This window comes from Strigops habroptila, chromosome 1 (assembly GCF_004027225.2).
Source record: "Strigops habroptila isolate Jane chromosome 1, bStrHab1.2.pri, whole genome shotgun sequence".
Taxonomy (NCBI): domain Eukaryota; kingdom Metazoa; phylum Chordata; class Aves; order Psittaciformes; family Psittacidae; genus Strigops; species Strigops habroptila.
The window spans coordinates 96,059,409-96,076,079 of record NC_044277.2 but is presented as its reverse complement, the minus strand read 5'-3'; the positions used below and the strand labels follow the sequence as shown (position 1 = coordinate 96,076,079).

The 16,671-nt window shown below is 42.3% G+C and overlaps 1 protein-coding gene and 1 pseudogene across 2 annotated transcripts; both read right to left on the bottom strand.

Moving 5' to 3' along the window:
* Positions 1-841: 841 nt before the first annotated feature.
* On the bottom strand, positions 842-6,672 carry LOC115607325 (probable 2-ketogluconate reductase). 2 transcript variants are annotated; one of them, XM_030484482.1, is made up of 7 exons: positions 6,332-6,672; positions 5,791-5,845; positions 4,893-5,277; positions 3,709-3,880; positions 2,155-2,333; positions 1,505-1,601; positions 842-1,124 (listed from the first exon to the last, which is right to left on the bottom strand). In XM_030484482.1, the coding sequence occupies exons 3-7, from the start codon at positions 5,272-5,274 to the stop codon at positions 971-973; spliced, it is 984 nt and encodes a 327-aa protein (XP_030340342.1). In that variant the 5' UTR covers positions 5,275-5,277; positions 5,791-5,845; positions 6,332-6,672; the 3' UTR covers positions 842-970. The 2 variants fall into 2 exon arrangements, with proteins under 2 accessions (XP_030340342.1, XP_030340352.1); XM_030484492.1 differs by lacking the exon at positions 5,791-5,845.
* Positions 6,673-9,492: 2,820 nt separating this feature from the next.
* LOC115607354 lies at positions 9,493-15,922 on the bottom strand (annotated as a pseudogene).
* Between the last annotated feature and the right edge of the window lie 749 nt (positions 15,923-16,671).

Below are 16,671 nucleotides of genomic sequence, written 5' to 3'. Positions count from 1 at the left end.
CGACGCAGGTTGCTGTGCCATGTAGTTCGTCGGTGGCACTAAGAATACGATTTGAAGACCCTTCAATTCGATGTAACGTTGATGGGCAATTTCAAGAGGATGCGAGCAAAAAGAACTAAATGTGGTCCAAAATAAATTACACTGATGCAAGACTCCAGACTTGAGTTTTTCATTGAAATTCAAAAATACTGCAGTTTTCCACACAGAATTGCTTTTGGTCATTTAAATAAATCAAAGCTGTTCATTATTGTCATGGTTTAAACCCAGCAAGTTATCTCAGTACTACCCAGCCACTCACTCACACCCCACCCTCCTTTTTCCCCCTCCAGGCTGAACGGGGAGAATTGAAAGAATGTGAAACCCACAGGTTGAGATAGGAACAGTTTAATAACTAAAGTACAGTATAATAGCACTAATAATAATGATAAGGAAAATAAGAAGGGGAGAGAATATAAAACTAAAAGGGGAAAGGAAAAAAACCCCGTAAACAGAAGTGATGCACAATACAATTGCTCACCAACTGCTGACCAATACCCAGCCCAACCAGAGCAGCGACCAGTCTCTTCCAGCTGACTCCCCCCAGTTTATATACTGGGCATGACGTGCTGTGGTATGGAATACCCCTTTGGCTAGTTTGGGTCAGGTGTCCCGTCTCTGCTCCCTCCCAGCTTCTTGTGCCCCTCTTCACTGGCAGAACATGAGAGACTGAAGAGCCCTCGATCAGAGTAAGTGCTACTGAGCAACAACTAAAACATCGGTGTGTTATCAGCATTGTTCTCAGACTAAAGCCAGAACACAGCACTCCACCAGCTACTAGGAAGAAAACAAACTCTATCCCAGCTGAAACCAGGACAATTATACATTTTATCTGTATATATACACGTGGGATAATTACATGAAGAGTGATCAAATTACTGTTTCCTCACACCAGGACAAACACTAATGACATTAACATTAAATGCAGGCCGCTTTACAGTAATACTTCATTAGGGATAGGAAGACCTGCAAGACCTGCTTGTATGCTTTCTGTCATGTTTTCCACCATTACGCTGCGTGTCTTTTTGGTGGCACTTCCAATGTGAGGAGTTATTATAACATTCTTCAGCTTTAACAAGGGGTGATCCCTGGAAAAGGAAAATAAATACTGAGCTAGTCACTCACAGAGCATTCATCTGTTATTTCATCACATTAAGGCAGCCAGGGAATTATTTAAAATAATAATTAAAAATAAAAAATAATTGCATGACCAAAGCATACTCAGAAGAGTTCAAACTGCTGCCTTGCTTGTGGGGTTTTTTATGCAACAAATCTTACAAATGAGTCAGTGTGAAATTTGTCTGGCTAGGATGGAAGGATTGGGGACATTGTTTCAGTAGGACCAGTGCACATCCATCATGTACTCCTACTAACAAAATTATGTAACTTCTCACACGCTCACAAGCTTGTACTTAGTTTGAACCACATACATACACTCATTTATACTTCACCTAAATACATCTCCTACCTTGGCAAAGGTTCAGGATATGTCACATCCAGAGCGGCTGCCTTAATAACTTTGTTTTGAAGGGCTTCCACCAAAGCATCCTGATCCACAACCACACCTGGGTTACAGTAAGAAAGATACTCTGATTTTCATATTCCATACTGTTCTCTCACCATCATTTTGGGCACAGTGGTCGCACATACAGCAGGGCCAGCAATGTCCACAAAGCAGAAGCGGCAGCAGAGGGAGTGTGGTGAAGCTGGGGGAGGAAGCTTGGGTACATGCAGCAGAGTTGGAGAGTCAGAAGTTTTAAAAGGCAGTACATAGCACCATACAACAAAGTACAGTGCCAGACTTCAGAGTGGGCTGTGCCACCCTGATATATGTTAGCAACAGCACTACACTAAACAAATAACAAGCTTAAGCAGGACATTATACAAGTATATGTGGGCTTCTAACACTCCAAGCTCAGTAACATTTTAGAGATCTACTTGCTCGAAATTACAGAATGCTTAAAAGTTTTGCTGAGATATGACCATGGACATCTAAATAATCTAGTAATCAGAGAATTTACTGAAAATTTCAGAGTGAGAGACTCTATAGGGTTGGGTTTTCCCAGGACTTTTTATGCCAGCAAACCATAATGCAGTTTTGTTTATTGTGTACCCTACCTCTGCTGATATTTATGAGGGTAGCTGTGGGTTTCATCAGCTCCAGCTCCCTCTTCCCTATCAGCTTGTGTGTCTGTGGAGTCAGGGTCACAGACAGCAACACAAAATCTGACTGCTGGAGCAAATCATCTATCTTCTTACAGTAAACAGCTCCAACAGCACTTTCTTCTTCCTTGTTTCTGAAAGAAAAAACCCAAAATTAAGTCCAGCAGTAAGCAATAGGAAAAAAGCTCAACTCACCACTAGATATAAGGTTTCTTAATCATTTTCTTCACTCCATAATGCAAAGCAGTTAGACCGTTATCTGACTGAAACTCAGTAAAGAAAAATGTTAAGCTGTTTCCCCCAATACCAAGTACACTACACGCAAATGTGCAGTACTCTATCTATGGGGAGGGCAAGTAAGAAACATATGTAAAGAATCATGTAAAGCAAGAATCATGCATGCAAGAATCATGTAAATGCACTATATAAATAATGAAATAAATGCATTTGTGTCACAGCTTCTGCTTGTGATGGTGATTCTTTTCCAGCCCAAAAGCAAGACATGATGTTTGCCTTTGGAAAGTAACTTGTCTGAAAATTACTGAAGAAACCCACAAGACAGGACAGGGGTTAAATCTTCAGAAATTTGTGCCAGCAACAGTCAGCCTGCTGCGTGCGGTAGTGCTGGTTCACTGAAACAATATGCTGCAGGACCTGCTGGGGCATTCGATCCATATCAGGACAAGTTTAGGGCAAGTACTGACCATCTCCCATTAGATTCCCACAAAAGAAAAGGATGGAAAGGGCCTGATGGGAGTCACAGCACACGTGAAGGGGACATACACCTCATCTAGAGGAAAGCAAATGGGCTAGCAAGTCCAGCTCTTCATTGTCAGCTGCCTCTGAAAGGGTGAGGTGTCTCTGCCTGCATCCCTGCCTCACCTAAGTCACAGGAGTTAAATCCTCCCAGATTATTCTCCTTTCCTCAGTCTATTACAGTGTCACCAATGTGACAGGATGGCTCAGGGAGCCCCAGTTCACAGGGAGAGCAGTGAGATGTATCTCTCCCATTCCTTCCTGACTTTGTTTCTGTATAAATTGGGAAATTAATTGCCATCTTGCAGCAGGTATGTATGTACCTTGCCACTTCAAATAAAGAGACAGTAACATGGCAGCGACATTTTGTCATGGCACGGAGGACACTAGTCCTGGCTGTCCCTGTCCAAGCCCTGGGGCTTCCCCACATCCCAGGGGGATAGCACCCCTTGGGGCTATCAACTCCTGTTGCAGAGATGCAGCAGGGCTGGTCCAGCTCTCCTCAGCCCCTGTCTGGCCCCTGCCCTGCCTTATCACTGTGAGCTTGCCTGATGATTTGGACTTTTGTGTGGACTTGGCCATGAGCTGTGTCTCTTACTGCTTCCTGGTGCAATATTTAATAACAATAGTGCAGAGAGCACATCGTCCTATCCTAGCACAGAGAGAACAGGAGATCAGTTTGACGGTGAAAGGTACAAACAATGTTTAAAAGCAGTGATAAAATACTTTCCATGGAGCTGCAACCAGCTTTACCTTCGGTTCCTGTTGTGGTACAAAATCTTCATCTCAAAGGCTTTGGCTCTCTGGGCCACTTTGTAGCCAATGGCTCCCATCCCCACAATCCCCAGGGTCGCCCCAGAAACCTCATCCCCCAGCCAGTTCGCAGGGAAATACTCTGTGTTGGGGGAGACTGCCATCTGATAGCCTTGGAGGAGGGAAAAGAAGAAAATATGTCATGTAAAAAGGATGTCCTGGCGTCTGGTTACTAGTTTGTTTTTTTTGTTGAGTTTTGGGGGTTTTTTTTTGACTTTTTATCATAAAACAAGGCAGAAGCACAGGAGCAGTAACAATCATACCATCACAGAATGGTTTGGGTTATTATTATTGTTTCTGGACAAGAAGTGGATAATGTTGCACCATCAACATGACGTCTGACATTGATTTCTTGCTAAGGATAGACATACCCAGCTCCTCTTTGGCAGACAAGGATGGTAAGGCCAAAGCAGCAACCTCCTTTCCATGTACATCACATATCTGCCCATCACCCCTCTCTCCCTGCAGTACAGATTACCATGCTATTGAAATGCACCTCAGCAACGCAGCTTATTACTCATGATGGTTCATCAGCAGGGCTTATGAAACTGGCAGTGCCACAGATGTCACCTACATGGTAAATACTGAATGGTGCAACTGATGAATCAGCTGTATTAACCTCAAGACTTTCAGCAAGGTCAAAATATGGTTCCCAGCTGTCTTGCAGAAACAACAAAGTTGGCCCAGAAAAGAAACACAGAGCATGGTGGAGGGATTTCTGGACAGCTTGTGCATAATGACTCAGATACATGCCAGCTTGGCAAAGACAGGTTTCAAGCCTACTTGAAAATATCTCCTTTTAATCCCCTTTTAGTAAAACTTGGAAAGCAAGGACTGCAGTGAACAAGTACAATGAATAAGTGGCTATGGGCTATGGGAGAAGAGGCCTGAATTTAGGGCTGTCTGAAGAAGAAACACACCTATCTTGCTGATATGCCTGTTTGGAAATGGTACACACGGCATGCAAGTTATTGTCAACATGCCAGGTTTAATTTTTTCCTCATCCCTGTATTTTCCTTTATTTCTTCTTTTACGCTTACCTTTGCATTAGCACAGGCTTTCTAACTGCTGGTTTTGAAGACTCACCTTTTCTCTAAATAGACTACAACCATTTCAGTTATTACCTTCCACAAGTCTCCTGGAAGATGCCAGCATCAAAGCTATCGCAAAGTCTGCAGTGGCAGTGGAAACAGCAAACGGAGTGTTGGCCACCTTCACACCATATCTGGACAGGAGGTGCAGGTCCAAGTGATCTATTCCCACTCCAGAGCTTGCAATTATCTTCAAGTTAGGCAAGCTTTGGAGCAGCTCTTCATTAATAACTGGTTTGTGATACCAAATATAAATAGCTGTGATCTTTTCACTGAGAAATTTCTTGTTTTCAAGATATTCTTTCATGGTGATGAGATGAAAATGTTTCTCCAGAAGTTCAACATGGTCTTCAAATACTCCACGCTGCCCTCCTATACAGTCAATGAGCACATAAGGCAGCTCCTGACCCGCCATGGCCTACCAAAGCAATGAGACACCAAAAGGACATATCCTTAGGAGACCCATTGTATCTTCTTTTAAAAAACTGGAGTTGATTGGCTTCATTACATGCTGTTTTCCCACTTGATGACAGAGTTGGCTAAAGATACTCCCACATGCACAACTTTTATTGTGTTCTTCCTGTGTTATTCAGAAGGATGTTCAATTTTTATATGATCTGTTAATTGTTTCTGGCACACCAGCTATGCTAACACTTAAACAAAAAAGCTACCAGTTGCTACTCCTGATCTTTACTTTAAATACAGTATTCTGTATTTAAAGGCTAAAGTCTTGATAATTTAAGAATGTGGCCATATGAGTGGAAGAGTATCTTTTAGCCCTCAAGTTCTACCTTTGATTGCCACCTATGCAACCATATTAATTAATAGGCATTCATTATTTCAGGAAAAAATCCTGTTTAATAGAACAGAGCTATAATTTGTCAGCTATGAACTCTGGAGTTATCAATTAACTTCCTGAACATAAGTTTACCCTTTTTTTGCCTCGGTCTCCTTCAGTGTCCTGACAACTCTTCACTCTGTCGTCTCTGGAAAGAATCAACTCTATTATCCCAGGTTAAAGACAACAGACCCGCGCGCTGCCTCAGTCCACTCAGAGCCACAGCCTTAGCACCAGCGGTGCCGAACAAACGCGTTCCGGGCAGACTCCAGCGGGCAGCCCTTTTTCCCCGGCCAGGCACGGCGGCATGCCCAGCCCCAGGGCAGGTGCAGCAAGGCACCGATGCTGCCCACCGCCTGCTTGACGGGGCCAGCGCCCGCCGTCCTACCCCAAATCGCCAGCCGCCGGAGCGCGCTGTAGCGGCTGCTTTTCCAGCCTTATAGGGCGGGTTGAGCCCTTCCTTAAGGCGTTTGCAGTTGCCCCGGTGACCCCGCAGATGGGACTAGAGGAGCTGGGCCGGCGGCCGCAGGGCTCGGCCCGGCCCAGCAGTGAAAGGGCGAAATCATGATCCCCTCCGGGTCCCGCTCCCAGCCAATTCGGGCGGGGCGCAGAGGCCCCCGAGCCGCGCACCTACCGACGGTACTACCAAGCTCCCGTCGAGCCGCGGGCACGCGGGCACAGGCGGCCGGGGCTGCGGCGTGGGCTGAGACGCGGAGGACGAACCGCTGGTGCGGCAGTAGGCGGCAGACGCGCTGCCAGTGCCGCGGGCCGCACGCAGCGTTCACCTGCCGACCTTGCTCGCTACCGCCGCGCCCAGCCGCGGGACCGGGTCGTATGAGGGCGAGGGCGGGCGAGGGCGGAGTGGGGCCGCCCAAAGCGGGGCTGTGCGGCGGCCGTGGTCACATGCGCGGAGCCGGGCCGGAGCCTGCGGCCGCTTGCCAAAGTGCGTCCGCGGGTAGGGGTGAACGGGAAGGAGAGGAGGTGCCGGGGAGGCAAGAGGCGGAGAATCAGAGAATGGTTTGGATTGGAAGGGACCTTAAAGCCCATCCAGTCACTGCAGCTGTTACCCTGGCTGCAGGCAGTCATGTACCTATCTCAGCTGAGAAGTGCATGAAATTGTCCTGAGTAGGTTTCTTGGACTGTAAATCCCCGGTGATGGAGGCTGCCAAGTGCAGCTTCAGTACTCTGTTCACTAAAGCTGTGCTGGAGCGAGCCCCATGCTGTGCAAGTGGTCAGCAGACACTAGAGGGGGTGCCTGGCTTTTGTGGTGAGAACAGCTCTGGAGCCAGGATCTCTCTCCTTCCACACTCGGAAATAACCAGCACTTGTGTGCTGTTGTTTCTCTCCTGACTGCTGTACTGCTTTGCATAAGAGTAGATTACAAAATCGTGCCTTCTTGAATTCTACCAAACACATTTTGATATGCTCAACATCAAGGCAGTCAAGTTTAACACCAAAACCTCTATAAAATGACTAACGGAAGATAAAGTATAATAAAATGTTGTAATAATTATACAAAGCCATAAATGGTTCTTATTATCCTGGTGATGACTTTTGAGTATCATTTGCTTACATGGATTTAAAGTTCAGACAGTTAAACTTTAAAGCAAAAATTCATTACCTAGCAAGATTGAATCACAGCATATTAGCTGGATTCTTAGTTCTACTTGAATTTTGTTCTTTAAAAAAACCCCGACAAACCCTAAAATGCTTACACATTTCCTGTTTCACATCAACTGCTTCCAGTTTGCTGAGAAGACATAATGGGGGATCTTTTAACTTACTGCTCATGTTACAGTACCTGAGACCAAAGGACCATTGTAAAGTCCTCTCAAAGACCCAAGTCATTCTCGCTATGAATTGAGGAAGAAGGTCTACCACACTTTAGTAGTGCAGGTTAAAAAAAAACCCCAACTTTGGAAGGACAACATGGTAGTTTTTCCCTCTGCATATCAAATCAACAAATTCGAACAAACAAAATGAAGGAGCAATTAGTCAGAGGAGGTAAAAAAAATAATAGTCAAAGGAATGTTACTCTTTCTGTAAGCAAAAATTCAAGACATACATATCAAATGTCAAAAAATTGGATGTGTTATGTGGTCAGATGTGGAGAAACAGATGGCTTCAAAGTTTTTTTTGTGTATCTTGAACATCTAATTTTCAAGTTATGGTTCAGGAGCTGATATGTCTCTGTAAGTAATGTATCTGTATAGCAACATACGTGACAGAAGAGGTCAGGAAGCTATTTATAGTTTGAGTGATAGAAGAGCTGTTCAAATTACTGTGACACAAAATGTCACAGAGTGTGGGCAGTGACCAAATAGCAGTTACAATAAGCCGAGTCTGATGAAGGTAAACCAAGATGAGAGTGTTGCACCCGTGCACTATCATGTTCTAAGTAGATTTAATTTGTAGAGTACCTTATAGACCTCCATGTAGTGTGTGAAGCTGAATTACATAGTGTTGCAGTGTGCTGTTCATTTGCTATTATAGAAGGGGATCTATTACACCAGTATCGTTGCAAGAGTTCTCTGCAATGTATGTCTGTGGGTATGGGGAAAGAAGTGATGCACAGTCTGTGAACTTCATTCCCATCGTTAAATATTGCCATTGGCGTCCATGTGATACTGCAGGGCAATCAGATACCTGCAGTGTTAATAAGGTGCTTGCATAATCATTGTTTCTTAGGACCTTTGAAGTACTGCATTAGCCCAAAAGACTTTTGCATAATATAATGTATGCATTTCCTGTGTGGACTAACTTAAACATGAAACTGGATGAGGGCATGCATTTCCCATGTCTACACGATGTGTTATAAAGCAATATTATGTAGAATCACCGAATCACAGACTGGTTTGGGTTGGAAGGGACCTTAAAGCTCATCCAGTTCCAACCCCCCTGCCACAGACAGGGACACCTTCCACTAGAGCAGGTTGCTGTGATCAGGATTCATAGGACAAAAAAAGTAGAGGCAGGAAATCTGTGTTCATGAGTTTGATGTTTCAGGCAAGGCTAACCCAAGTGATGCATTTGTTTCCACTGGCTCTAAACCATCATGAAATGTTATCACTAACCCATCTATTTGCCATAGGCAAGGGCAGCTTTCCCAGTAGAATACTGTAGCAGCACTTTATTCCAGATCATGTACTCTTCACCCATCAAAATGTTTAAAATGTTAATACAAATCTGAATTAATGGACTGAAGTGTAATTGATCATATCTTTGCTCATGTGGCCACTGCATTTTTTGATCCATTTTTAGTAAGATTGCATTTATTGTGTTTTCCAAGCACAGTCTAAGTAGAATAGCAGAGATGGGCAACAGCATCTTATAAGCACAGGAAAGTTTCCTTAACTGTTAATTTTATACTATTCAATAAATATTCATAGATCAAGGAAAGGCAGGAAACAAAGGGCCAATTTTTGCAGTGTGTTGTGATTTAACCGCAGCAGACAGCTAAGTACCACACAGCCTTACTAGGAAGAAAACTAACCCTACTCCAGCCAAAACCAGAACACAGTGTAGTTTGACAATAGAGGTAGTTGCTTCCTCAAGGCATCTGGGGAAGCTGTCCTTCAAGCGATGATTTCCTGTCTGTGGAATGCCAAGTCTTTTGGCACACACTAGTGACTATCTTCAGCAAGTAAAAGGAAGTGGAAATGGCTCTGTAAATATATGAGACTACAGGCAAAATCCTAGCTGCACTTAATGGCAACTTTGCTATCAATTTTACTGATAGATTAAATAATCATACTATTCATAATGTCATACTACATAATAAAACACATAGCATTGTCACTTTGAGTTGTGAACTGGTTTATTTGTCTTTTGGACTTGTATTAAGACAACAGAGAGTACATAAACACAACTGAGAGGACAGCAGACTCTTTCTTACAAAGCTGTAGTGAGGTGGATGAGCATTCTTCTGTTGAAAGAGTTCTTTTTCCTGTGGCATTTGAATGATTAATTGTAATACAGGTGCTATTTCTAGTGGAGGATAAGCCATGGGATTTTGATTTTTTCTATAATAGTAATTGCAGTAACAGTAGTGAAGCTCCCTGTCATATCTTGTTTCAAACACAGTTATTCTTATGAATGTCCAGAAGCAGTGATACAAAACATACAGATTTTTGCTTTAATGCCATATGTGTTTTTATAGACTTTTGTGTTCCCACTAATTTATAGAATGGTGCTGGAGGCTTAGAGGGCTCCAAGTGTATGTCCAAATATTTGTAGAAAGCTGAAAATCTGGAGGTAGACTGCACAGTAATTTAGTATTACAAACATGGTAGCATGTTCATCTTGAAGACTAATTTTCCTTAGTGCTAGTACTCAAAAATGTATTCTAAAATGTAGTCTGTTTTAAATAAGTGATTCTGAGTACATTTCTGAAAACTGACTTTTGCCTCAGTATTTTGTGTCTCAGGAGCTAGTTTAAATGGAGACTTCCATATGGAAAGTCAGTAAGATTTCTAGCCAGGTAGCTTACTTTGTTGGTTTTGATAGCTAACAGAATGGGAACAAAGTGAATTATGTAGTCTAAAGTGACATTTGCTTTATGACTAGGTAACCTAGCAAGAAGTGCATTGGCAATCAGAAGTTTTTTTTCCCAGAGCTACTTAAAGCCTGCATGCATTTATCTTTGGTTGGAAGTGAAAAAGCAATGTATTCCTCCAATTTGCAAGGGAATTAAAAGGTAACAGCTGTTTTTTAATGACATGCAAGAGACCAAGCCAGGGCTTTCCATGCCCTTTTGGAATAGGTTTCTCTTAATGGGGAAAACATAAGAATAAAAACCTTTAGAGCTGATGGGGGGAAAGAGAAGAATAAAAAGAGAGCTGTGATATTCTTTTGCACATCAGCTAGGGAACACTTCACTGGGTATGGGGAGGCCATGAAGAGCTGCTAGTATGTTTTCAGTTGCTTCCTCTGTTATCATGTAGGTGGTCTTGTCTGTTTTAATGCCAATATATATAGGCATTATAATTATGTTATTTAATTGTAACAATGTATGATCTCTGGGAGAAACGAAAAAAGAGATACCTATCTACTGTTGTTCATTCAAATAAAGAGAAGTCTGACTTTAGCTTTTGCACTGTATTTAAATATAATGTTAATTAAATGTAACTTTACAAATCCCACGTACATCCACAGAACCTGATCACCTGTAATCAATAAGTTCAAGTAAGTTCGGACATTAAAAGTACACGTGAAGAGTTTATACTGTGTTCTTTTGTCCAGACAGAGACTTCTGCCACTATGTAGGAATTTGAACTATGTCAGAAAAGAGATTAAGCCCTCCTGACATATCACCCCTACACAATGGTCTGAGCTATAGTTATGCAAGTCAGATAGTGGAGAGTGATGTCCTGGCACGCAGACGTCACCAAATTCCCCCCAAGCCAAAATGCCATCACAGTTAACTACATGAGACACCATTCTGGTAGAGGTGTGTTTTTACAGAAGTTAAGTAGCCTCTGGGCCCAAAAGATCTGCAGTACTTCAGCCTTGTATTGGGGAAACAAGCCTGTTGGGAGGGAAACAAGCCTGTTGGGAGGGGCAATGCAGCAGGTTCAAGAAGGGAAGACTCAAGTAGTTTCCACCCATTTAGGGCAAGTTGCACCTTCAGATAAAGCAATCTGTAAGTGAAGCACTGTTGCAGCTTGCTATGGTGATTCTGTGGAGGGCGTTTAATCCTCCCTGGGGCACACAGGCCCCCTCCTGCTGTTTTCTGGCACCCAGCCTTCCTTTTGGCCTGTTATCAAACATCTGGGCTGCATCCCATTCGTATTCATGGCTCACACATCCCTCTGAGAAATAAGCAGAGATGGCAGTGGTTCCAGGCATGTGACATCCAAAGCTGAGGCCCTGGTAACACCTCAGGGTTACAGGTCTGCACAGCAGTCACCAGTGGCTCTTGGTCAACTGCTGCACTTTGTTTGGAGTAAGAATGTCTCCGAGTGCCATTTGCAGGTAATGATCTGAGAATGAAAAGAGAATAGAAGGTGATAGAGAAGAATTTTCGCCATGCCTGATTTGTCCTTTGTGTATGGACCAGCTGTGCGGTGGATGCAGAGGTGCTGCATGTAACACAACTGGAGATGGCTCATACTTTCTTGTCAGGCCAGTCAATGGTTCTGAACGATACCTCAGCTGATATCAGTGAGAGGAGCTGTGGTTTTCATCAGCTCCATCTCTCTTTCCCCAATCAGACTGTGAGTCTGAGGTGTCAGGCTTGCCACCACCATTACAAAATCTTGGAGCAAGTTGTCTGTCTTTTCACAGTAAAAGGCACTGACAGGTTGCTCCTCTTGCTCTTTCCTGGTGTGGAAAAAAAGGATCACACTGTTATTTCAGGGCATCAGTCATGAAAATATTTTCTTCAGTGATGTCGCTGGTATACAAAGTAAAGGATCTGGCTATCACGTTCATGTAGCAAAGAGGTGGCAAAGGTGGATTTAGTCTCAGCTGGCTGTTTAGGCCCTTCTGGAAGACTCCAAGTCCTACACCAGGATATGGATTGCATGACTGCATCTCAGCGACTGCAGTGCAGGGTCCAGGGCTTTCTTTTAGAGTCTGCAAAGGGACTAAGGCTAAGCACTGGAACAGATGGCAGCACATGGTCCATTCTCCAGGATTCCCTGTGGGGAAGGTGCACCTCAAGGGTTGCAGTAATCACTCAAACCACAGCAGTGGTATTCACCAGAACTCATCTGTGTGAGCTTTGAGTGTGCCAGTGGTTCTCATCCTGTTGTCATCCTCCAGTGAACCAGTCATTTTCTGATGAGTGGAATCAGCAAGGCAGCTCTTTGGCAGGCTCCAGGCTGCCCCAGGACTTTCACAAAACAAAGGGTTCAACGCAAAAAGTTACCAAAGCAGAGAGAGATTTTTAGTTTGAACTTTTCGCAATCAAAAAGAATACTTGCCATTTCTCCTGTTTTTGTAAATCTATCTGACTGAACTTTTGGAACTAAAGAAGCAATGATAGGATATTGTGTGTACAATTTTCTGCTTCCGGCTGCAAGGGAATAGCTTTGAATTAGCTTCTCCTTAACCTAGAAGTAAAGAAAGAAATCAGACTAAGAAAATAACTTCAGTGTAACTTTGGACCATGTATCTCCCAACACATGCATTTTATTGTTTTCTTTCAGAGTCCAGATCAACAACCGGAGATTGAGTAAAGAACAGACTGGAACTACAGCCAGTTTTGCAGCATGCAGAGTGCATCTCACTTCAGCACGAAAGCTTGATGTGTAAACGTGCTTTAAAATTAGCAGGTTTTTCATTTCTGCTGCACTGTGTTGCACAGTCTGCATATGCAGAAAATCACTGAAAGCCACAGGTACTCACACTGCAGCTTCTCCCTTCAATCAGGGAGGAGTAAAATTCTCTCAGGGTAGATCACAGTTTATAGCAGTAAACATTTGTTCTGCTTGTTGATTGCACCTTGCCTGATTGCAATGGCCTTGAGTTGTACATGGCGGTCTTGCTCACCTTTACAATGAAGAGACCCTGTGCTAAATCTCTAACAAGGATCAGATTCCCAGAATCACAGGATAGGAGGAACTAGAAATAAGGGGTGAAATCCAGTTAAATACTTGGCAAAATCCTACTGGTTTGAAGAGAAACAAGATTTTTCAAGAACAGCTCGCAAGTTAATCGGTTTTCATATTGTGTCAAGCGTACATTTCCTAGTTCTCCGGTCATTCAGTTTCAACAAGATCACTCCCAAATGCCAAAAAATGGGGGAAAAAATAAACAAAAGGTAAAGTTATGTTTCACTATACTAAGATATGATAAGAATAAAAAAGGTATAAGCTTGATTTTCCTTTTTCTGTTCACATCTCCAGGAAACATTGGTATTTCTAATATAAAACCTCAATTAAGTTTCCAAGTGTTTAATCACCAAGCAGTTCCTTACAAGACTGATTTGAGGTAACTGTTTGTTTGTTTGTTTGTTTTTTCCTCTTGCTTTAATCTTGACCCTATTCCCTCATTTCTTGCTATATTCTTGATATAATTTCTTGAAAAGGAAATGCTGGCTATCTAACAGGGAGTTTCTGCTGTAATTGAAGTCAAGACATGAGTTTTACCACCATGTCCTGTTGTGGTACAAAATGTTCATTTCAAATGCTTTGGCTCTCAGAGCAGTCTTATACCCAGTGCTGCCCATGCCAGTGATCCCCAGAATAGCTCCAGTGACTTTAACTCCCAGAAAATTATCTTCACAGTACTCCATACCTGAAGAAATTGCAACATGATAGCCTACAAGAAAAACACTGCAATATGAGAAATGAATAGGGTCCAACACAAAGGAACAACACTTGTACTACTATAGGACACTTTTAAAGGTTACAATCACACAATTTTAAATAGCAATGATTTTTGTAATGTCCTAGGTGACTACCTAATACATCCTCTTTCTCTGCCACATGTAGGTGACATTCCCATTTATTCTCACCATACTGCAAAAAGCCTTCTGATGTAATCTCCCCTAAAAGTTCTTCTACTGCTTTAAACTAGAAAAATGTTGCCCTGTTCTGCACCAACAATCAAAATAATTATTGCCAGTAACACCGCAGTGTTTGGAAATGTTATGTGGAAAATAACACTAGATGTGGGATTTGCTATTTAGAAAAAGTACAGGGTTTCTGTTCACCTCTGCCATTCTCCTTGGAAAGTGTGATTTCCTTAAAAATCACTACTCAGTAATTTCTATGATTATCTGTTAAACCTGCAAAATTTTGCATAGTTCTACAACGCAGAAAATACACTTATATGCAGAGACAGCACTTACTAGTCTGCTAGCAAAGTGATATTTCAGTTTTCTGATATTGCCAGCTCTTCTAAAACATAAGCAAAATATGAAAGTATCAAAAAACAGCTCAGGATAAAACACAGTCATGCCAGGGCAGAGCTATCAGAAATGCCACCAGGGATAGTTTACGTAGGTGGAACAAGAAATTAATCACACTTTTAAATTGTCTCCTCCTTCTGAGGTAGAAACAAATTTAGGGGGAGGCAGGTCTAACCAAGCCAAGGGTAGGTCTATTTGGGGAAATGGCAAGAAAAAATTGTGGATGAAACTAGAAAGGATGCTACTAGCAGAGACTGGAGCAAACTGCCTTGTTGCTCTCATGCCCCTTAAATTCCCCCTTTCTGCACAAACCCATTTCAGTCCCTGAGAATATGCTCATGCCTCTGTCAGGCCCAGCTTTCAGCGTATACCCTTACTGTGCTCCATTGCTGCCTCCCACACTCTAACTTCTTCTGCCAGCCTGTGATTGCAGCAATCATCTGATCTTTGGCATCCCCCACTTTTGGTCAGTAACACTGTAATGCTGTCACATCAAGAAGCAAGTCTTCTGTCAGCTGAATGTCAGAGTCACTGAAGAAGGTGATGAAATTTAAAGTTTTCATATGTAGGAAGCACACTTCAGTGTGTTTTTCACCTGAAACTAAGTCTACAACCATATATCTTCTAAAAAATGAATTCCAGCTTCTAAGAATGGTTGGTCCATAAACCAAAAAGTTGTATTTGAATCAAATGTGTTTAAATTCTGCCAAGTATTTTCAACCCAGGCTGGTGACCTGTGAAAACTGAACTCATGTGATTTTATTTATACCTGGTTGAAATATATGTTATCTATGTTTGTGTATAATGTAATAATTTATATATATTTATTATATATAAAACATAGAAAAATAACAATTTCTGTCTGCCAACCCGACATACTTAGAGTTTCACATTTTATGTGAAACTACATGCACTGCGGATAATTCTAGGAAAAGTCAAGTTACTGGTAGGTAAATCTTGTATGATCTTTAGAAGCCACAGAAGAAATGAGATTTTACCTTCCACTAGTCTTCTAGCAGACACCAGCAGCAAAACCATCCCAGTATCTGCTGTGCTGCTGGAAACAGCATGTGGGGCATGAGACATCTTCATACCAAAGCTAGCTACAAGTTTCAGATCCAGGCAGTCCATCCCTGCTCCTGAATTCACAATCACTTTCAAGTTTGGCAGGCTCTGAAGGAGCTCTTGGTCAATGACTGTTTTGTGCCACCACAAATGGATTGCTTGGACCTTTTTACTCATATGCTGTTTTCAGAAACTCCTTCATGATGAAGAGGTAGAAATGTTTCTTCAGGAACACCACGTGGCCATCCCATCTATGTCACCAATTTAATTTACCAAAAGCCCAGGTAGCTTTCCTCCTCCCATGATCTGCACAATGAAGAAAGACACAACGTGTCAGAAGACACATATAATTTCCAATCATTTTAAAGAATAATCACTTTCATGTCCTGTTTCATGACACCTATTGCAAGAGATAAACCACACATATTTAGATAGGGAGGTAAACAAGAAAGACAAGAAAGCAGCTCTTTTAAGTATACTACCAGTTATACCCACACACATGGGTATTCATATAATCCAAGTCTGAACAAGTTCTGTCCCTCCTGGTCTTTAAGGTTTCATATCACTGCCATCAGGCTCATAACACACAATTATTTCTCATTAATTACTTAGTTTCAGACCATCAAGAGTCTGGTGCAACAGATCTCCTTTCCCTACCCTGAAATCACAAATTACAATGTCTAAGTAGTTTAGAAAAATGTTGGACCAGATCCAGTTTGTGAAAATCAATTGCACAGCTTCATCGTGAACTTTGAGTTACCAGGTTAATTTTTAAGTGCTTCCTTGCAGAGATTTTTGTAGCTTCCAGTCCTTGAAGAGACATCAGTGACTTTTTAACTGCAGTTCTCCTGAGGCTATCATAAATTAACAAAATAATAGATACTTAGGCATGTGTTTTCCAAGGACTTATGTACTGAAATGAATATTTGTTGGTTTATTTTTCAGAAATTGCTGACCTTCTATTTGTCATTCCCAGAGGGCTGTGAATTGACAGCCTTAAAAAAGAAAAAAAAGAGGTAGACCATTTACAGCTACCATTGATTTTCCATAGG

Coding starts and splice junctions, on each gene's coding strand:
- LOC115607325 (XM_030484482.1), bottom strand. CDS start 5,274: ATGGCGGGTCAGGAGCTGCCTTATGTGCTCATTGACTGTATAGGAGGG. Junction 2,334..3,708: donor TACCACAACAGGAACCGAAG/GTAAAGCTGGTT, acceptor TTTTTCTTTCAG/AAACAAGGAAGAAGAAAGTG. Junction 1,602..2,154: donor CCTCATAAATATCAGCAGAG/GTAGGGTACACA, acceptor ACTGTAACCCAG/GTGTGGTTGTGGATCAGGAT.